At 36.5% G+C, this 23,236-nt stretch overlaps 1 protein-coding gene across 1 annotated transcript; it reads right to left on the bottom strand.

The window, feature by feature from the left end:
* Positions 1 to 348: 348 nt before the first annotated feature.
* Positions 349 to 23,039, bottom strand: LOC306845878 (receptor-type tyrosine-protein phosphatase N2-like). The gene is made up of 23 exons (XM_079378871.1): positions 22,736 to 23,039; positions 19,601 to 19,651; positions 18,097 to 18,210; positions 17,839 to 17,929; positions 16,379 to 16,496; positions 15,772 to 16,015; positions 14,923 to 15,255; positions 14,803 to 14,846; positions 12,695 to 13,020; positions 11,984 to 12,070; positions 11,593 to 11,672; positions 11,444 to 11,508; positions 10,423 to 10,635; positions 10,135 to 10,332; positions 9,394 to 9,541; positions 9,192 to 9,265; positions 8,513 to 8,590; positions 8,167 to 8,286; positions 6,191 to 6,357; positions 4,677 to 4,730; positions 1,919 to 1,983; positions 1,729 to 1,802; positions 349 to 1,644 (listed from the first exon to the last, which is right to left on the bottom strand). The coding sequence occupies exons 1-23, from the start codon at positions 22,809 to 22,811 to the stop codon at positions 1,573 to 1,575; spliced, it is 2,892 nt and encodes a 963-aa protein (XP_079234997.1). The 5' UTR covers positions 22,812 to 23,039; the 3' UTR covers positions 349 to 1,572.
* Positions 23,040 to 23,236: the final 197 nt, after the last annotated feature.

Raw genomic sequence — 23,236 nt, 5'->3', positions numbered from 1 at the left:
AACTTGCAGAAATTCTCAAACATAGATTTGTTCCTGTCATGAACTGATAAAAACGGTTTGTGCCTTTCTACAAAAAGACAGTCTGTGGTGAAAGTGTGATCTCTAAAGTTACTGGATATTCTAAAAAAAAAAAAATTTAAACCCAGCTTCTGCTAAAACTATAAATAAGGTCTTATGTAACTGATTTTTCCAACGATGGCTTAGCTGCGCTAGCATGAAACAACATAAGCTTTCACTAATGTCAAATTAAAAAAAATCATTGGTTATATGATTGTTTTCTGAAATTGTGTGTAAACACATGGTTGAGAATGAATGTGCATATGTGTATTTAAACACTCAGGACAGTAGGGACTTTTGCTGTACTTCACAGACACATGAAGCTTTATTATGGAGCTGCACATGATCAAAACAGCATCAGTTATTCAGTTGCAATACACACTGATAGTCTGTTAATGTTGAGTTGAAATATGCACGGACTAAACTTAGTCATACAGATGAGCCTGTTAGTAATGATCCATCTTATCACTGGGGTTTTAACAATTACTCATAGTCAAAACAGACATGTTTGAGAGACAAACCAGCCCATCACAAAGTCACTTTTACAGTAATGAATCTTGGCAGACAGTGGAGGAACAGCCTGCTCTGTGTTTACTTTTTATGTAAGAGGTGCTATTGGGGTCAGGCCACATTAATATCTGTATTAAGAGATGAATTGCTTACCCACAAAGAGCATCAGGATATGCAAAACCTCAATCCCTTTGATGCTTCGTATTAAAATGAGTGAATGTTTATTGCTCTTGTGGATGTTTACTGATCTGATCTCCTCCTTTCACTCATGAAACTTCCCGATAACAACATGGAGATCAGACACTGTATTTGTAATTTGCCAGAATCACACAATATCAATTTAGTCTTTATTTGTTTACATTTTCTAATGCACAAGTTTGCTGTAAGTTCATAAAGCACAACTGCACAAGTTTTGCATGCATTTCTACTTGCTATTCACACTGCTTGTGTGCACAGATTAAATTTTAATACCAAACGAAAGTGGTAGTACTTCCCAAGAGTTTTAGTTTAATAATAAAAGTTCCGGTCTTAAACATTATGTTAAAGTGAACGTTTCCTTGGCTTGGAAAGGCAGCAGTTCTCTCCTTGAATTCTCACATGCAAGATGTTACTGCTTTGTACGAGTCTCTGATGATCAGAAAACTGTAGTTGTCACAACCCATAGAACACAGTTCCAAATCTTAAATAACGAAGCACATACAGATTAATTTAATAAATTCAGGTCCAATTATCTATATATTCAGAACAGATCTGGCCAGTTTTCTGTGTGTGATGTAATAGAAATAGCAATGATGAGAGAGTAATTAAAATCTGAAACAACGACATGGCGAAAAACAAAATGAATGTGCTTTCATAATCACACAGAACTGAAACAATACACAATTCCTAATTACTATTGAATATAGTCCAATCATTTACAGACAAAATAGTTTCTATAGGACATATATCTTCTCAGAAATGGGATAAGAGTTTATATACAACTGAGAGGGAGGAAGAGAGGAAGTATCACTGCGGCAGGACTTTGAGAATAGCGTTCACCTCTTCAGCGACAGTCGTCAGTGCAAACTCAAACTGATCCTGAGAAAGACACAGACACAGTATGTGTCAGTATGAAAGAGATTGTGTATTTCAGGGTATTTGTGTGTATGCATGTGTATATACCTTGGTCTGAACCATGACGGGTCTCTGGTCTCTCAGGTGTTCCAGCGTAGCAGCAATATCAATCTCTTTTGCACCTGTAAAGCAAAGAATTTTGTATCATGTTTCTATCAATATTTATACTCACTATCCACAATGTGTGGTATTACTGAACTCCAACTGATATCTGATAAACAGCTTTCTTCGTCTTTACCTTTGGCCATTTTATTCAACACCATGTCAATCAAAATGTACGTCCCAGTCCGTCCACTTCCGTCACTGATGGACAAAAAGCAAGATGAATAAAAGTAGAAATAATTAAAAAGAAAAGACAAATTACCTACTTTTTTCAGTGTGTAAAAGTGATCTAAAAAATTAATTGTTGAAAGTGAAAACCCATCTTCAGGCCATTTAAGATGTAGGTGAGTTTGTTTCCTCATTGGGAACAGATTTTGAGAAATTTAGCATTACATCACTTGCTCACCAGTGGATCCTCTGCAGTGAATGGGTGCCGTCAGAATGAGAGTCCTAACAGCTGATAAAACCATCACAATAATCCACAAGTAATCCACACATCTCCAGTTCATCAGTTAATGCCTTGTGAAGTGAAAAGCTGTGTGTTTGTAAGAAACAAATCCATCATTACAACCTTTTAACTTTAAATTGAAAACTTCTGTCCAAAATACCAGTCAATAATCCTTAATAACACTTCCTCCAGTGAAAAAGTCCATCCCTGTTGTCACATCAAAATCAACTGACATATTTTTCCCTGGAGAAACAATATTACGGATTATGGACATCTTAATGTTGGATTTATTACAAACACGCAGGGGTGTGAAGTAACGAATTACAAATACTCACGTTACAGTAATTAAATCGTTTTTTATCAGTAATTACACTTTTTTGAGTAGTTTCAAAATTGTGTACTTTTACTTAAGTACATTTTAAGTGATGTATGGGTACTTTTACTCCGTTATTTTCCTCCGTTTGTGGTCGTTACAGGTTTATTTTAATTTTATTTTTATCCATTAATGTAATTGCATAGGGAGATAATAATCGGTCTCGTGACTTTCGTCAAATCAAATTGTGCATAGAAAACTTTAACCTGTTTATCATGGCTGCTGGAAGTGCATTCTTCAAGCATCAATTCAGTCACATCTTCCTCTAATATGTTAAGGTAAATTTCGGATTTCTGCTTACTAAATCATTTGTATATATGCCTGCCTATCTACACGACCTGAAATTTGGTGTGAAGTTTCGGGTATTGCGTACAGTGTTAACTCCAGCAAGTGCCACGTTTGGGAAATTCCCACTCACTGCGCTGCCTCGTCTCTCTCGCCTGCGTTCTGCTGCAGTCACTTGGATAAGTCGTTGTTGCTTGTTGAACTTGTTGACTTTTGATGAGTTTGAGCGTGTGATGCACGCTGTGAAAAAGTGTGTTGGAAACACTGTAAAACGATTTGAAATAATGTACTCAAATTGAGGACCAATCTGCACCTTATTGATGACCCGTGGCGTTAATACACTGCATCTGTGTCAGCGTGTGATGTAATAAAACTGTAGCTCATTAATAAACTTTTATTTTTATTTTTAATTTTTATCCATTTTATTCAATCCGCCTTCATTTAGCAAGTGCACTCGCGCATAAACAATTTGTTTTCTTTTGAAAAAGTTACCCCAGAAATACTTTGCTATTTAATGCATTTTTCCTTACAAATTGTTTTTTCAACATAACAATTCGAGTAAATGTATAAAAGGTATGGCATGATGCCATCCTTCTAGAAATCTAAAATCTCCTTTAAAGTTGTCCAAATTAAGTTCTTAGCAATGCATATTACTAATCAGAAATAAAGTTTTGATATATTTACAGTAGGACATTTACAAAATATCTTCATGGAACATGATCTTTACTTAATGTCCTAATGATTTTTGGCATAAAAGAAAAATAAATAATTTTGACCCATACAATGTATTATTGGCTATTGCTACAAATACACCCCAGCGACCTAACACTGGTTTTGTGGTCCAGGGTCACAAATGTATAAATTGCAGTGTAGAGCTGTTATTATGAGGGGGTAGAATCCACAGCTCAGTACTCAGTACTCAATACTCATGAGTACTTTTAAATAGGCTACTCTTTTACACTTACTCAAGTAGTTTTTTGGACAAGTACTTTTACTCTACTCAAACTACATTTTTTGGAAGGTAATGGTACTTTTACTTGAGTATATTTTTTCAGTACTCTTTACACCACTGCAAACATGCAGCTTTATACAAGACATAAATTGATTGACTGAAATTGTGTGGAGTACTTGTGGATTATTGTGATGTTTGGGCTCTCATTCTGACGGCACCCATTCACTGCAGAGGATCTACTGGTGAGCAAGTGATGTAATGCTAAATTTCTCCCAAACTCATCTAAATCTTAGATGGCCTGAGTACAATTTCAACACGTTTTCATTTTTTGGTGAACTGTTCCTTTAATACATATTGTCTTTTTTTTTTTTTACCCTTTAGCCAAAATGTAACAATGTTTTCTGCCTCTTGCATTGCTTTGCCTTTCCACTGATGTCATCATGACACCATGGGCAGGGAAAACAGCCAAACATGTTTTCTTCCAACCATCTGTCTTTTAGTAGTTGCAGCCACCACATAAAACTACTGTTGCAAACACAGCAATGGCGAGTAAGTGCGATTTCAGTTGTTGTACTCTTAAACCCTGTTGTCTATCCCAAAAATGCTCTGGTTATGGTCTGCTGATTTGAATTTTGGCACTTTGAAGGAGGAACATCAGAGAATTTGTGCAGAGTTTTAAATTTAAAATAGCTTTTTATTATTGTGCATTGTTATATAAATATGAAAATGAATTAGCATCCATCTGCCTTTGTTCATTTAGTTCTTTGTTCATGTTGAATAAATGTCAAAGAATATATATTAAATATCACATTATGCAAGTGTATGTTTGTACTTGCCTGCAGTGAACAATGACAGGGCAGGATCTTCCACGGTAGCATTTGTTTACTTTCCTATTGGAAAGAAGACATACATACAATCATAAACACAGACACACACACACACACGAAAACTGAAAGCAGATTTCGGATGCAGCTAAGCTCTATAGAAAAGGATGGAGTGCTACATATCTTTTATATATAAAAAAATTAATACAAAATTAAATACACTACTGTTGAAAAGTTTGGGGTCAGTAAGAGATTTTAATATTAGAATTAATATTCATCTTTTAATTAAAGATGTTTCTTATGCTCACTAAGGCATTTATTTGATCAAAAATACAGTAAAAACAGTAACATTGTGAAATATTGTTATATTTTAAAATAACTACTTTCTATTTTAATATCTTTTAAAAAGTAATTTATTCCTGTGTTGGCAAAGCTGAAATTGCAGCATCATTACTCCGCTTTTCAGTGTCACATGATCCTTCAGAAATCATTCTAATATGCTGATTTGGTGTTCAAGACACATTTCTTATTATTATCAATGCTGAAAACAGTTGTGCTGCTTAATATTTTTGTGGGAATCTTTCATTTGACATTTTTTAAGATTCTTTTATGAATGGAAAGAGGTATATACACATGCATACACACAAATACCCTGAAATACACAATCTCTTTCATACTGAAACATACTGCGTCTGTGTCTTTCTCAATTTAAATGGAAAGAGCATTTATTTGAAGCAGAGCTTACTGGTAGCTTATATATATATATATTACTGACCCTAAACTTTTGAACGGTAGTGTATTAAAAGAAGGTTTGACATCAAAGTGATAATAAAAGTTTGGGGATTAAAGAAGATTAATTACATAGGACAAATCTAACGTTGTTTGTTTTTCTGTCATGTTGAGGGCTTTCCATTGTCTTCTATTGATTTTTCCATTGTCTTCTATATATTTTATATATAAGCTAACTATATTTTTCATCCCCAACCCTGATGCAAACCTCTGCATTTTTTGATTTTCATTCAAACATTATTCATTATTTTATTAATTAATTCTATTTACAAGCTGTACAATATAGACAAAACCTGACCCGCACAAACACACAGTATTAGCTTCAGACATGTTACTGGATTATGCTGCTGGTTTTATTCAAATGAACAATAACAGGGGCGGGGCCAGGAAAAAAGGACAACAATTCTGATCGGAGAAAAACTGAATATATAAGAAAAACAGAGAGAGCAGAGAATTGTAGGAAAGGAAAGGAGGAAATCATAGGTCAGATGTTAGCAGACAGAAAGGTTGAACATAGATCTAGGGTGGAAAGAGATAGAGGGAGGGGCTGAAATCCCAGGGTGCACTTGGATGTAGAGTCGCAGTTGTCAATGATCACTTTTGTGACTATGCAACTGGAGCCAGTGAAATAGCTGCACGACCACAAAAATGACACTGGCAACCACTCAGGAGCTGACACACACACAGACGCTTGCACAACAAACAGGCAACACGTGCACACGCTCTCATAGGCGCACCTGCGGAAGTCAAGCAGGGTTTGGCTGGTTTCAGGCGTTTGGTCGTTCAGCCAGGTGTGATAGTGGAACTGCGTGACAGTACGGGTCTCGTTAGTCTGCATGTTCTTCAGGTAAAAACTCCGAACCAGGAAATCCTCACACCACACATGCTCAGAAACCAGATTAACCTACATATGAGAGAAAAAAAAAGAGTTTGTATATCAAACAGCATAACACAGCAGTGAAAATCATCCTATATACAGAGAGGGCAGAATAAAAAAATACACAAAGCTAAACCCAAAATGTTCTGTACAATGTACAGTTCTGAAACAACTTAAGTGTGAGTAAGTGATGATAGAATTATTATTATTTTTTTGGTGAACAATAACATTTTGTATTTTAAATTCTTAACAACCTGAAAAAGCAAGCAATAGAAAACATTAAGCCTCTATAAAGAACACAGACTGTGCATATATCCCAAGACAGTCCTTTGACAAGTTCAAGTTCAAGTTTATTTGTATAGCGCTTTTTACGATACAAATCGTTGCAAAGGAGCTCTACAGGAAATTAAGTTTCCACAATATAGTTATATATTGCAGAACCTTAATATATTTAACTTATGGCAAAATTTGTTAATCCTGTATGTTGTCTGGGCATTGGCTTCCTCTGAGGTCCTCTGAGGGGTTGGCATTATCTTTTCTCAGGTGTTCGGTCATCTCAGATCATTTAAGGGTTGGATCCAAACTGAAGCTTCTGTAATTCCTAGTTACCAAGGGGTGTTGACAAGAACTGTAAAATTTAGTGAGATTACCAGTGGCTTTGCATTTAAAACAACAACCCTAAACATTATAATTTAGCTTTTTCTACCTATCATTAATGCAATAATGTTATTTACATGTTTTACTTATTATTTTAATATTCTTTACTTATCTATTCATCCATTTGAGTCAAAAAAATTTTTTAATGTGTCATTTGCCATATTTATGATCATTAGCAGGGCAAAGCAATAGCAGCCAATACATAAGCACATAATCAGAGATGCCAAAAAAAAAAAAAACCCTGGATATGATCCATACAAAGTCCCAGAAAACATTTCTACAGACATTTTTAGCAAGTTTTTTTTGTTGTTTTTTTTTAAGTCGTGACGTATTGTCAAGTATGGTGACCCATACTCGAAATTGGTGCTCTGCGTTTAACCCATCCAAGTGCACACACACAGCAGTGAGTAGTGAACAAATGCACACACACACACACACACACACACACACACACCGTGAACACACACCCGGAGCAGTGGGCAGCCATTTATGCTGCGGCGCCCGGGGAGCAGTTGGGGGTTTTTGTGTCTTGCTCAAGGGCACCTCAGTCGTGGTATTGAGGGTGGAGAGAGCGCTGGACATTCACTCCCCCCACCTACAATCCCTGCCGGCCGGGGACTCGAACCCGCAACCTTTCGATTACGAGTCCGACTCTCTAACCATTAGGCCACGACTTCCCCGACTTCCTTTAAGTTGGGATCTGTGCTGATAAATTTATAATTTGTACTGTGTAAATTTAATCCACAATCCATCACTGTTTATAGTGCCAGTATATTGAGATGGATTGTGGAATAAACATTTATAAATGTCCACAAATATTGAATTTGGTAGGGTTCGTGCTATCTGGAGATCAATAAAAATGTTTTCTGGCACCTGATTGGATCAAATTCAATCTCTTTTCATGTGATTTTGTATTCACTGCCATTGCTATGCCCAGATGATGGTCATAAATAAGATGCAAATGTCAAGTGACTGATGCAGATTTACGATAAATAAAATATTGTTTTTATTCAGTGTGGTTTTTGAAAGCTCAGAAGTAGTTAAAACTGAGTGGAATTGCTGTACCGTGTCCAAATATGACAGAAAACACTTTGTCTAAGCTAATTCTTTTTGTCACAAAACAGCAGAACAAAGTGCCACAGTCATCCTCACTCTACAAAGAGGGTATTTGAATAGCACCTCATAAATGTGGTAGAGGTTGGAGCCTTCATCGGGCCAGTAGTGGTAACACTGCTTCACACCATTCTCAGTGAGAGGAGTCAACATGACAATCACCACACACCCGCTCTCCCAGACCATCTGCAAGAGAACACACGACATTATACACACTGCATGACCATCTGCACTAGAACACACACACTACACAGACACATACCGTACACACTCTTCCTGACCATCTGCAAGGCACACACACAGACTCTCTCAGACCTTGTGTTAGAGATCACACATCAACACACTCTCTGACACGATCTACAAGACTACACAAACCACTGATGTAAGCTTACAAACATATAATGCAGTTTACCTGCCAGAAGTCAGCCACGGTGGAGGGCAGCGGGCCCTGAGTGGCGATGTATGCAGGATTACGAGGGTCATGATCCATCTAAGAGAAAATAACACAGTTCAACCCTTCTGCATTACATGTAGTCTGCTTGTATGTAGTTTAAATAATACACATGAGAATGAGCCTTCAAAACACAAAGAATAAATAGTGCCCACCAATAGTACAGTTTATTTGCATGCACTGTCTGCATTATTATAGTACCCGATTGCAAATCAGCTAAAGCTTTGCTATAAAATCCATACTGCACACAATTCCTACAGTGCAATTTTCAATATTGCATGGTTCTGAGTGATAGGTTGATGGCCAACTTTTCTGTAAAATAACATTGACTGTGACAGCAGCAAATAGCGCTCAGTAACCAGCTGTTAAGTGTCTTCCTCAAGGGCATAGTGGTGATAAAGCAGGTCTCAGTTTTTTGCGTTAAATGGTCCACAGACAGTTAATCAATGCCTTCCATCCAAAGTAATTTACTCTAAGTGTTTTCTACAGATGAAGTCACATTGCAGCAAACTGAAGTTACAGTTTCCTACACCTAATGGTTTTATCTAGTTTATGACGCAGTGTGCATTATGTGTAGTGTGTTGTTTGAGCAATAGTTTGTTGTGTTTTTTCTGAAGTAATGTATGTAGTTTGGGCTCACGATTGGGCTGGCATTGATGTAGTCCGAGTTGCCTTGATTGTTCTCCGCCTTAAGAGTTATTCTGCAATGATCATCTAAACAAACCAAAAAAATTTTTCTGAAAAACTCATTTACATCACAGAAATTCAATAATACACTAATGGTTACAGTACATGAACAAACAAAGTACCTGAAAGTGGATATGTTTGTGTGTGTGACTCACAGGCTATGACTGTACTTGTGCGGTTTTTCTTGACGTTGCCATCTCTCTGGCCGATGGTGGTGGCATTGGGCTCGGCCTGGTACGCACAGAGAGCCTCCCACTCTGACTCCAAACGATTTTTATTTTTCAGGTGGTCCTCCATGTATGCCTACATGTGTGCATAAAGAAAAATACAGGAGGTTTTGTGAGTCTTGTGCCATTATCCAGTGGTAAAAGATAATTGAATAGCCCCCAATGAAATGGAAATTTAAAGGGAATTGTAAATAGTTTGGGGTCAGTATGTTTTTTTTTTTTTTTTCAACAAACTTTTAAATTAGACATAAACCATTAACAAACAATAACAATCTATTTATTTTTATTAAATACCAAATATATCTGTGCATTTTAATTTTCATAAAGTATTAATAAACTTCATTGGTCATTCCTCGCTCTAATAACTATTACAAATATGGAAACTGAAATAACAAAAAGAAAAAAAGAAAAAAATATATTAGAATACAATTTTTTCACTTAATTTTAGGGTTTATTGTTTGTTTTATTTTTATCCTTTTATTGGTATTTGTCTTATATATCCTTTTATATATAAGACAACCCACAATGACACATTCAGTGAAAAAAGTTTTTAATGTTTGTGAGTGAAGATATAAGCTTTACCATGGCACCAGTTGTCAGTGAATAAAGGAATCTGTGTTGCATTTTCAAACTTTTACAGTGTTCTCGTGTATTGGTTTATGCATGTACCAGTATCATATGACCAGTAGAGATGTCCATGTTGGAATGGGCGGGCTCTTCGCTCCAGGAGGAGGTGCTAGTGCGTGCAGAGGGGCTTGGCATCGGGCCGTCACTCAGCTGAGATGACACACTATTTATACGAGAAGAATGAATAGGATCCGGCTTCTCTACAGGAGGCTTCACTGCCATTCGCTGCCTACACAGTTCCTAGGGAGAAAGAGATGGAAATCTCATATCAATCAAAGAAATAATCTTAAACAAACAGCCCTGCACACACAAACACACGCCCTTTGGTACCTGGTAGGTAGCAGTGGCATCAGTGGCGGGGTCAGAGCCAAGGTTGGTGAGCTTCTCTTTGAGTTTGTGATGAGAGCGATGACGCAGACAGTAGACCACGCTGGATGCTAGCAACACTCCAGTTATACAGATGATGGAAATCACAGTCAGAATCAGAAACTTCAGAGACTCAGAGCGACTGTACTTAGTGGGTATCTGATTCAGTTTGCTCCTCTATAAAGAAACAGAAAGACAAGTTGAAATATTTCTTTCATGTGAATTTTTTTTTTAAAGTGCATTTATTTTCTGAAGTCTGTGATATATATGATATAGTCCCCTCCATAAGTATTGTAACGGTAAAGACAAAATTGCTCTGTTGGCTGTGGATTCAAGACATTTACAAATATGATTAAAAGATGAATATGAGACAAAACTACAGAATGTCACATTTGATTATTAGCTGTATATTTATTATATACAGTGCCTTGCGAAAATATTCATACTTACGCAAGGCAGATTGATTGTGTAGATTGATGTGGAAAAAAATAATTTAAAGCAGTTCAACATAAGGCAGTTTTGCGCAAAGAAGAGGATGCTAACGTTGTGGTCAAAGTAAAAATATTTTATTGGTTTTGTTCTTTTTTCCCCAGACACTGGCAGAACCCCATGGAGAACCTCTAGGCATCCTTTTGAAGGTGACTCAGATCCTATTGTGAACTTAGGGAGCTTCATTTTATGTTTCAAGTGTCTCAAAACCTTATGACGTTACTAAATAAACCTTATGGGCTCCATTTTACAATTTTCTTGAAGAACTTTTCCTCAATATAAGGTTACACCACTGTGGTGATTTGAAGAACTCTAAATGGTGCATCAAATTTGAATTTTTACATGGATTTGATAACCAGTAGTTTTTATTCAGTATATTTTAAACATTTAAATAACAGAATTGTTTTTATTCTGTTTGAATATTAGCTTAAAAATGGGAATATCAAATCCTTGGAGAAAAATGACAAATAAATAAAAAAAGTGGAAAGAATCTTACATCAGTGACTCCAGCCTCTACAATCTTGACTTTCGCTTCTTTCTCCAGTTCATCCTTGCGATGGACTGATACAAGAGAAGAATCAGAATCAGTGGAGAACAGAGCTCATCTTGTATATCATGTGCATAGTTAACTCTCACTAAACTAACCTGCCACATTAGCCACATCCGTTGTAGTGATGTTCTGAGCATTTGGATGGACCTGAAATGTCACAGCTGGACTAACAACACTATGCAATTGGCAAAAAAACAAAAAAAACCCAGCAAATTATTTTGAGGAATCATGTCAGTGGTTATTGATGGATGGAGGCAGATCTGAATGCGAGCTTATGGTCTGTTGTTTCACCAGAGAATCGAATTATGATAATTTAATTAAAATATACAAAGTAAATCATTTTACAAGATAAAACATACAGTTTATAAAACTACTACTAGGATTTAAATAAGCCTTAACTATATATTTTACTCAACTTAATTTCTTTATATTCTAAACCTACAGGGCAAGTTATTGTAATTTGAGAAATAATAAATGATGACTCACGAAAGCTCTGAGAAATCAGTCATTTGAATCTTCGCTTTACGAGCCAGCAACTCCATCAGATACAAACCCTTATCAGTGGGAAGATTTCTGAGCCAGAGAGAGAGAGATTTTTGTTTTTTTAAAGAGATCTTAATCAGATTATGCAATCAGATTATAATAGTGAGTAAAATACTAAATTATTTATTTTAATGTACAACAATAATGAATTATTATCGTACATTAATAATGTTACAAACAATATTCCAAATAAATTATGTTCTTTTGAACTTGCTATATATACATCAAACAATCCTTAAAAAAAAAAAAAAAAAAAAAAAAAGAGTCATGGGTTCCACAAAATATTAACAATTTTCAACATTGATAATAATAAGAAATGTTTCTTGAGCAGCAAATCAGTATATTAGAATGATTTTTGAGGAATCATGTAACACTGAAGACAGAGAAATGATGCTGAAAATTCAGCTTTCCCATAACAGGTAAATTTTAAATTATATATAAAAATATTTTAAACTGGAATTTTATTTTAAATAAATGTAGCCTTGGTGTGGAAATTTTTCCCAATGCTCGTCAATGTCTATACTGTGTCTATACTTTACATTTTAACAGTGCTAATCTAATGTTTAGCAATATTGTGTGGAGAAACTGCCCAATAAAAGACACTGAATTTAACTGAGAGAGAATGGGTGTATGTGTCACATGTAAATATCTCACTCTGTGTCAGTAATAATGTATCCGTAGATGTCATTTTTAGCATTGTTCTGGACATCCAGCTGAAGATCCTGTACTTTCATGTTCTTGCGGTGTGGTGCAGGGTTTTCCTTCAGGGCAGAGGAGGGCGCTATCGCTGCTGCCTGGACCCAGCCTTCTACCTCCTCCACTCTCTGGATGGCCTTTTTCTGCATCCCCACCTCCCGGTGAGTCGTTCGGCTACGAACCGTCTCCACAGACACACCCCGACCCTTATCAACTGCCTCTGGTTCAGAGCTGGAGGTTTTATCCAGGTACTCCAGCAGCTTTCCTAAAAAGCCCACATCCTGCTAAAACAGGAAATAAACACAGGTAGAATGTAAATTCATCCTTGAAGGAAATTCAATACATAATATTTATGTTATTTTAATTTATTTAACTGAAAGGTAATTTAAGGTAATCTTCTGCAGGAAAATCTGAAAAGTCATACTAAATCAAGCTGTTTTTTGGAACATTAAACTAACTTGACTCTTGACCAAGATCATGATCTAGATCTGGTGCTTTCAAACTGGGGAGAAAAAAAAAAAAAAAAGATTTTTTATATATATATATATATATATATATATATGCAAATTATACAAAATATTTTTATGTCTGTCAAAGTTAACATGTTAGCAAAAGAAATCAATAGAATTTGCTTAACACATTGATTTTTCCAAATATCTACCGAATTTAATTAAAAATAAAATGAATAAATAAAAATGATTATGGCATCCAATATATATATACCCACCACCCCCTGCCATCAGCTCCCGCATCTCACACACGAGCGCAATTTCAGTACTATATTTAGCAACTTTTAGGCCCTTTTAGCGGCTTTTCCCATAAAAGATACGAAAGATTCTGAAAAAAACCTTAGCTTTCATTAATTTGAAAGATGTCGCCAGTGCTACCCCGCGAGCGTGAGCTCTGACTCTCCACACGCAGTGTCGCCTCTCTCTGCTTCTTAATACAATTAATACATTCATTCCTCCTAAAAACACTGTAATCCTACCCTTTATTCAAAAGACTTATTGGTGTATGGTGCAAAGGTTAGTTTATATATTGCTTTTATTGCCTTCAGTGTCCATAACGGCGTCCAGATGGTAACAATTCGAAGACATAGTTCAGAGGGTGCTTTGTATCTCCACTTAGCCAAATCTTTCCTCCTAACTGCCATATCATACAGCTGATCAATCGATTTTTGCTTAACCTCTTATTATTTTACTTGCCATCCTTATAATCCTGATTAATTTTACTTTATTTACTACTATTATTCGTCCAAACCAAGCTGTTATATTATACCCTAAAACACTCAATTAAACTAATATAAACTATTTAGTCACTATTTATGCTTGTTGTGTGCAGGCTATGACAACGGAAAATGTAAATGTGAGCAGCTTTATTGGGCATTCAGTTGTATTACAGTATGTGACAGTTCAGAGAGTAGAACAGATCTGAAGTGCCAAAAAAAACTAGTCTGAATGCAAACTTGACGCAATGACATCATAAATATCGCCACAAGTCTCACAAAATCCTGTGGGAAACACAGTAATCAACCCGATCTCATGAAAGTGTGTAGTATGCCAAATAAAAATGAAAACATGGTAATGATACGAAAAAATGGACTTTGGCGTGTATATGCTACACGATGGGTAGGATTAGGGTTGTGGGGTAGATGCGCATCACATGTACGCGAAAACTGCGTATTATACGCACGCCAACAAATTTGGTATCATATGCATGCGAAAACTGCTTTTTATATGCACGCCAAACACGTTCATATCATATATATGCCAAAGTCCATTTTTGCATATCAATACAGCGAGTTTTCGGTTTTATTTGGCGTACTATTTATACGCATTTTCATGAGACTGGGCTCATATTATATATATATATATATAATTTATTTTTTAGTTTTCCAAGTCATTACTTGGGTCTTTCTAGGTTCATCATCCTACTTTCTCACTAAATTGAATAAATATTTCTTTATAGGTTTACAGATTTAACCTTAAGAGTGGGAAGAAAATGTTTGTATTTGTGTACTGGCATAAAGTATGTTTCTGACCTAATACAACCAACACTAGCACTACCTTGTTGTCCATAGTTCTCTTCTCCTCCACTACTGTCTGTCCCTCTGAAAGAGAAACATCGTGATCATTATTAATGCTCGTCTATGTATGATTGAACGGCTTTGCTTCAGAAGATGTTACCTGTCACAAACGGAATGGTTTGAACTGTCTTTTGAGTGACAGATGAAATTTCCTCATTCTCTTCCCTCTGATTCTGAGCACTGTCTTCAGGGGCTTGATCCATTACATAACTCTCAGGATGCTGGTCCTCATACTGCATGTCTTCTGCCTCGTCCTCAGGACTCTGCTGTGCCTCCAGGTCTCTGGGCGTTTCTCCTTGACCTGCCTGCTTGTCCACCACCTGCAGAGCTTCTGCGATAAGAACAGCAAGCTCCTCCAGGTCTGCTGCCTTCAGACTCTTCACATCCACACTGTGCCTTCCCACGTTCCGCAGAACTTTCCAGATGAAGGATTCTTTTGAAAAATTGAATATTATTTCACATTAAGATCTGGAGGTTATCCGATTATCTGATTATTGGTGACATATAAAAATGCTTTTCTGAGGGTCAGTCACCCAAGCATTCCGATTTTTGATTTGATATTTTTATATTTTTTGCTCCACATGCCAAAAAAAGATTTTAAAATGACTTACTGCATTTTCATGAGCACACATCATGCAATAGACTACTTTGTGTCACTAGTGAACCCCCAATCTCTTCAAATTAAACTGGGATAGGAGTATTTTTTATTTTTCTAATAAATTAATAAACAATTACGTACTGAACCACTGAATTCACACAAAGCTATCACTGGGCTTTTTGGACTTTTTCCTCTGGTACTCCTTGCTACCTTATTGTCCTTTATAGAGCTTGACAAACTCTAGGCTACATTTGTATTCTGCTAATCATCTGGTTTCAGGTTTCAGATAACACAAGTAACTGATGACATAAGATGAGCAGGTGCAAGAAGGAAGAGAAAATAAAATCATACCATCCACGGGTGTAAGAGAGTCACTGGAGGAAGACTTTGTTGATCCATCTTTTAAGTAGAGTCGGTCTGCTCTGGATCTGTCCCCCAGATCAGGCTGAGGTGGTTTGTTCTTGGAAAGATACTTCTGAAGAGCAGCTGTAAGCAGGTCTGACCCCTCTTCCTGCTGGGGAACTTGTGCCGCATCGCTCTGATATTGGCTGAGGTCAGGGTAGGACTGTGATTGATAGGGCACCTCTGGAATGAACTGAGGAGGGGAGGAGTCACTTTCAGGCCGTGGTTCTACAGAGTGATAATATTTAAGCTCCTCCCCCTACACAGTATAAACATACACATTTAAACCATTATCAGCTACTATGAAAAGCTTAAAAAACATATATACTGGTAAATCACACTTGCTGTGTTTATGCATTTAGAAAATGTAATCAATTTTCCAGTTCAGCCTGTCATGTTAATAATTTAGCATATCGTTAGGCCTAAAGACAAGATTTCACTTTTATTTAATAAACAATTCTACTACTTTGTTCAGTCACCACTTGATGCCCAATGTAAATCTCTGACCTAATGCAAAACCAAAAGCACAGCCTTAGGACATACACACCTTACTCACCTTGTGTGATGTTTTTGGTAGAAGTCCCAAGTGCTGCAGGTATTTCAGGGTCTTCCTAACCTCAGCCTCGGATGATTTCATTCTCCTGTCTCCAACAGCAGTCCCATAACCCTGCGGCCTGTCAGAATATCAAGACATAAGCCATGACTGTAAGAATCATTTGGCAGGGGAATCACAGTTAATAATCAGAGATAACTTGCATTCTCTGTTAGAGACAAAGTCTTTTTTGCAGGAGAAAAGTAGAAGACTTAAGCAAAAGTCTCCATTTTATTTCTTTTAAGATATTAACGTCACCATTAAATCAAAATTGACGATTCTTATTTTTAATGGAATACTGCAGAGTTCATTATAAATGATTTATCTGTGCACACTGCACTTTTTTTTATTTTTTTTATCTATGCTCCCTCGTAACCTTTAACAAAACATTTGGTCTCATTCACTGACCGTGCTTGAAATCTGCCTACAAACATTTTCACAAGTAAATCATTATTCATCAATGACTTTCATACTAAAATTTATTTGAAAACGTGTGTGTATATACATATATATATATATATATATATGCAACAGTTATGGTTCTCAAATCTCAAAGCCTTTTCCATCTGTGCACTATTCCAGTTGTATCGACACTAACGATTTCATCATTTGTATATATGTGTGTGTGTGTGTGTATATATACATACACATATATACACATACATACATACATACATAAAAGATATATATAAGCTGCTAGGTTATTCTGCATAAAAACACATAAGTCAATGTACAGCTGGCTAACAAGAGCTCTGTATAAAAGGTTTTTATTGTTTTTGAGCTGTTTTTGAGGATGGTAGCATACTTGAGGTTCTTGCTATGTGTCTCTAAGGCAAGTGAGAGTCTTTAGAGGTCCCCTGAAATGCTTTGAAACACGCAGCGCTATTCTATGTGTTGACGTCATTTTAACTGAAACAGGAAGACAGGGCGGGACATATCAATCAGCCCCACCCCTTTTTTAAATAGCCAATAGCGTTTGTTTATATCACAGCTTGGGCAAAAGCAGTTCAGAGCCGTTCAGCTCTGTAAAGTCGCATTTGACAGGGTATGACAGGCACAATCTCACCCATATTGCTATAAAATATAGCATTCTGTGTAGAATTACTTCTGTATAGAAGTGACGAACTGCAAGCTTTGAATGCTTATATCTTCTATATGCGAATCTTGTCACTGTTTTGGAGCACTCTGGCATACAGACAAGACTAACATATTGATACTAACACCCAAAAAAACTTCAGTTTTGATTTCATGGGACCTTTAATATGTTTGCTGATACAGCGTCATACGTTTGTTTTCATTTGTGTAGAAAGCCCTTATATGGAGCTGGTTTGGGTGTGGTTTATGCAAATGATTTCTCATTTGTGATGTTTCCTTCTTACGGCTATAAGGGTGCAAACTAACTGGCAAATGTTAGTGTGTTTTACCTTGGCTCTGGTAATGGTAGGGAAACTTTGCGTAGTTTTGAGAACTCATTCGATAAAACTTGTTGTGTGACATCATCTTCCCAAGACAAACCTGCAGGGACAGAATGAAAGCAGAAGATTTGGACTCGTCTTACATGAATTGTAACACACACAGAGCCTCTGATTTGATCCTTGAATGCTGAGAAGCTCTAGGAGTAGCCTTTATAACCATGGTGACAGTGATGTGTGCGGTTGCTATGGTGACATTAATGCAGCTACCTCTGTGTGCCAGTTTCTGAAGCAGCGTGCGGAATCTCTGTACCGTTGCTGCCGTGACATCATACGTGTAGACGTCTGTTAGTGGAGCAGCCTCACAGCGGCCGAACATGCCATCTACAGAGAAAATCAAATCAACAGCCACTTCAGGATGACAATTATGTGCACAAGAATACTTCATGCTGTGTGTGTGTGTATTTTTAGATCCATTAAGAGTCTCAGCTTATTAGAAACAGTCACCAGGGGCAACTGCGACAGGACCAGCTGGAGTCGCCGCCACCTGCCTGATAGTAAGGTCACACTGTGTGTGTACACGCAGAACATTACATTTGCATCTCTATTTTATACTCACACGAGGGGAAACATCTCTCCGTGTTATTATTCGGTATGTAAGTGGAGCACAGCAAATGATCCTATATGTCATGACATGCAGAGAGTCAAATCATGCCAATCATAACAGAAGTCATTTCCATATAGGATTCTTAATATTACAGCAGGAATAAAGTATTTAATTCTAAGGCTTAGAGAAAGAGAAGAAAACTGATATAAAAATTAAATACTACTTCTTGGTAGAGAATTTGTTTATTTTTATTAAAATATTAAATTAAAACAATTAATTAAATGATTAATCATAAACCTGATGTGTGATTATGTGTGTGTGTCAGCTACGAGTCTAAACTGTCATCTTTTATTTTTTAATATACTGTGAAACTGTTTTTGCATTGATGCCAGATGAATTCAATATTATATATGTTATAATAATATAATTCAATTTATTATATAAAAATTTCACAAAATTTTTAGAAAGAATTATTATATTGTGATCATATATGGCTTTTGTGGTATAATTATTATAGTATATTTTTGTGGTTTTATTATTAACCTTACTCCCAGTTTATATTGGTAATTTTAATTGTAATTCACGAAATATGCATCGTCAAGATTAAATAATGAACACAAAACCAGAATATTTCAGTTTTTTTTAAATAACTGAACAATAGGGAGCTGAAGAAAACCAGTGTTGTATCTTCTGTCAGGCCACTCATTCTGTGCCGTTCTGTTCATTCAGTAGAGCTGAATGAAATGAAAAAATAACACACTCGCATCACATATGAGTAAGAAAGTAGGTTAAGTCTGATATCGCCTGACCTACATGTGAATGATTTCATTCATATTACCCTCTCATTGACGGAGTGTGGGAACATATTGTACCAACAAAAAGATTGACTTTCAACCTTTATGGAGGAGAGTTCGGAGCGGCTGCTAAGCAACACAAAAATGATATTAAACACAGCATGTGGGTGTTGGTGTGTTTGATATGGTGAGTGAGAGTCTGTATTTGTTGTGACATAGCCAAAGAGTTAAAATGCACTGTATTCATAACGAGGCTAGACACACAAACACACAGCTGCTGAATTTAGATTCAGAATTCAGAAAATAAAAACCAAGTGCTTGATCAAACAGCATGATGCATGACATCTACAGAGACTGCAAGTGTGTGACTCACCATTAAGACAGACTTCATAGTTCAGACACAGACCCTTCTCAAACAGGCAGCCTGAGAGAAAGAGAGAAAGAGAATTTTAAGAGGGCCACACCTAGGACAATAATTATAACGATAACTCAGTAGTTTAAATAATCCTTCTAATTCTATAAGAATAGTGAAGTTCAGATCACAGAAATAATGATAATGACACAGAGAAATGATATGGTTGTAATGATAAAACATTGACAGCCAATCAGAATCCACCCAAATTGAAAGCTCTAGAGCATTTAAAGCAACACATGATAAAAACAGGGCATTATTTTTTTGTTTTTTAAAAGAATGTTATCTGTTGGTGTGAATATAATATAGTTAACTTTCTTTTCTTTATGTTTTATGCAATGACACTCCTCTACAGTTTTTTAGGGATCACAATAATATCTCAAAACTATGCTCCAATTTGCCCCAAGATACCAAAGCCTGAAATCAAAAGAAAGAGATCTCAGTATAAACATTTCTAATCAAATTCATCCACAAACTATGCTGTCCACGTCAGTTTTATAGATCTCTTCTACTACTGTATATCAGAGGAGAAACATCTATAAAAACATTTACTTCAAAGAATTACAACTGAGAAATCCTGAGAGATAAAAAAGCAGCATCTGAGCAATCAAATTTTCCTCTGGGCTGCATGGTTTCTTTGTACCATATGCATTGCTGTGCTACAATATATCTTTGTAGGTGAGGTTTTACAATAGAGAGGGCAGAAATATGTTTAACATTCCTTCTCAGCATTTTTGTTTATATTAAATTGCTCAATATCCTCATCCTAACAGCTGGGACTAGTTTTTTTAATCAAACCAGCTCAGACAGATGGCATAACTCTGCTCAGTCTCATCTCACCTGCATAAAGACCAACAACCAAAAACATCACACACACATTTTGCTGTTTTTGAAATCTATCATGATGATGATGATGATATAACTTCATTGTCAGACAATGTCGGAAATCTTTCTTGCGTACTGATATAGTGATGTACTGTATTACAGGGCTTACCGCAGAGCGTTTGACATTCACACAAATCATTCATAGTAAATTCTGCTCACACAAAGCCCCTCACACCAAGTGTCTCAGCAGAAGAACAGCTATTTCTCAGGCTCTGAATGTTGGTGAGGGGTTTAGCAGTATCTGACCTCATACTCATGTGTGATTAACAAGCTGTGATTCTTCTTTGCTTCATCTATTCTGGTTTAACATTGACTGTCATGATTGTGCTATAAAATACAAGTACTTTGTTTAACTCATCAATTATAGTTTACTCGTTTCAAATAATCAGTGAAATACTGAAAGTTCTGCATGTTTAGTCTGATTAATAAAAAAGATGTTTATCCACATAATCATTTAGAATTAAATAGCCTGATGGACGTATTGCCTAATGTTCACCTGATTTTAATTACTTAGTTTAAAAAAAATAAATTACTTATTTAATTGCCCAAATAATCCACACACAAGTACATAAATGTATATAGCTCAACTTTTTTTTTTTTTAAGATTAATGCACTCACATCCCTCCCCTTTCATAAGATGCATGATTGTATTTTGACGCATTCACACAAATTGAGCAGACAGGATGCACCCACACATGACACATATACACATAAACTACGTCATAATGCATGCGTGCCTTTTTATATTTCTATTTAAACGTCTCTGTTACTATGGAGAGCGGTTTGCGTGCTCAGTTTAGAGGGAGGCAGTGTGAAGCTGCAGTCATATGCAATCCACTGGCACTCATCAACTCAAGTTATGAGCCACAGAGGTGAGTTTCCTGTGTGTCCATCATACCAGGTTCTGCATGAGCCAATGTCTGAGGACTGAGTGCAGATGCTGGGGTTTAGCAGTGTCCAGGTAGCTTGATGACAGATGTGTTTCCACGAGTAAATACGGATGCATGGACAGATCATAATATCTGTTAACAATGAAACAGCATTTTTATGAGTGTGTGTAATGAGTGCTCTCTGTAACTTCCTGTAATTACTCACTAACTTCCTTTTTTGATTGAGAATTATTTCCAAAGGTAACTTTAAAGTGCTTGATCATATTTCACAGCAGCCAAATGTAGATCAGTTTGATACAACTGCTGCCAGTAGTTTGGATTAAATCAAAGATTTACATCAATACAAACTAGACCAAAGAATAAAAGACATGGAAAAACAAGCCATTGAAGTATATCTTCTTTTATAATATAAATTTTTGTTTAACTTTTTTTCGCATTAAAAAACATAAGTAAATTTGATTTAAATACTTTTTTGATTAAAAAGTTAAAAAAATTTTTATTCAAATTATTATTTTTTCTTTCAATGCTTTTTTAATATACGACAGTTGGACCTAAAGCTTTATATATCTTTATAAATAAATGTTTTATGGTCCGAGTCCTGATTTTTTTCACTATTATGTCTGTTTATAATGTACATCCATTCAGCCATTCATGTGGTCTAGACCCATCAAGTCAACATGAAATTAACATGATGCAACCTGTTGCTATGGTTACAGTTGCTAATGACTGACAGGATGACCTTTTTCTGGGCTGGGATTATGAATCACACACAGACCCCGTATCAACTCTATTATTGTGTCTCATGCTGTGAGCAGGGGCGAGCTGTAATCTGTGCTGCAGACAGAGGCCTTCCTGAATACACAAACCACTATCTGATGTTCAGACTAATAATATGATTAAACAATATAAATAATAATATGCATTCGTCAAGATAACAGGCCGAGTGTCCATCACCGTTTCTCAAGCTCCTGACCGAGTTATGTAATGACCAGTGTATGAAGTCCTACAGCTTCACAGCCTTACATTACATGACCTAAAATCATTAAATGTTCAAAATGAGGCTATTTCAGAGAATCAGCCCGCGTTGTATTTTTGCGGAAATTAACCTAAACCTTCCTTGTCGCTTTCTTTATTGGCTCAATAAGGAAGATCCATACACTAGAAAACAGCTACAAACCATCTGTGACGACTCGGAAGGGAGACACTTACTCCTTATCAGCGCGCTTTTAATAGGGACTAATATTGAGATGGCGCGCGCTACATCTCGCCCTTTCCCCACGGAAACGCGCTCACACGCACACTATAAAACATTTAATGTTACCGAATTTTTGATCTGCCGCGGAGGCGAGACCGGCCCGAAGCGCGAGGATGGTGAGAAACAGGTGAAGCGATTCCATGCTTCCGATCACGCGTCCATCTCCTCCGCTCGTTATTAATCCATTCCAGCGGTGGATTTCCTTCTTTGCGCGAGGTCTGAGGTGATGGGGGATGGATGGAGACGGTTTGGAGAGGGAGAAATGGGAGAGAGAGTGAAAAAAAGGAGGAGGAGACGTCAAGAGTACGCAAAACCTGTCAGCGCGCACCGCAGTCCGCGCGACGCGAGAATCAGCACTGAACAGCACCCCGCCTCTGACGTCACGGACACGCGCGCACACAAACACACTGGTGAGGCTGAAGATGACAAAAATTACAATTATTTCCCGTCTAATTGTAGTTAAATAACATGCAAAAAGGCTATATACGTTTTAATTTGATCTACAGGTTTTTGTACTTTTTGACAGATAAGAAGTATAATTTGCATGATTGTTTTTGCATAATTTAG

The sequence above is a fragment of the Barbus barbus genome (assembly GCF_936440315.1).
Source record: "Barbus barbus genome assembly, chromosome: 26".
NCBI lineage: Eukaryota > Metazoa > Chordata > Actinopteri > Cypriniformes > Cyprinidae > Barbus > Barbus barbus.
This window is presented reverse-complemented; position numbering and strand designations above follow the sequence as displayed.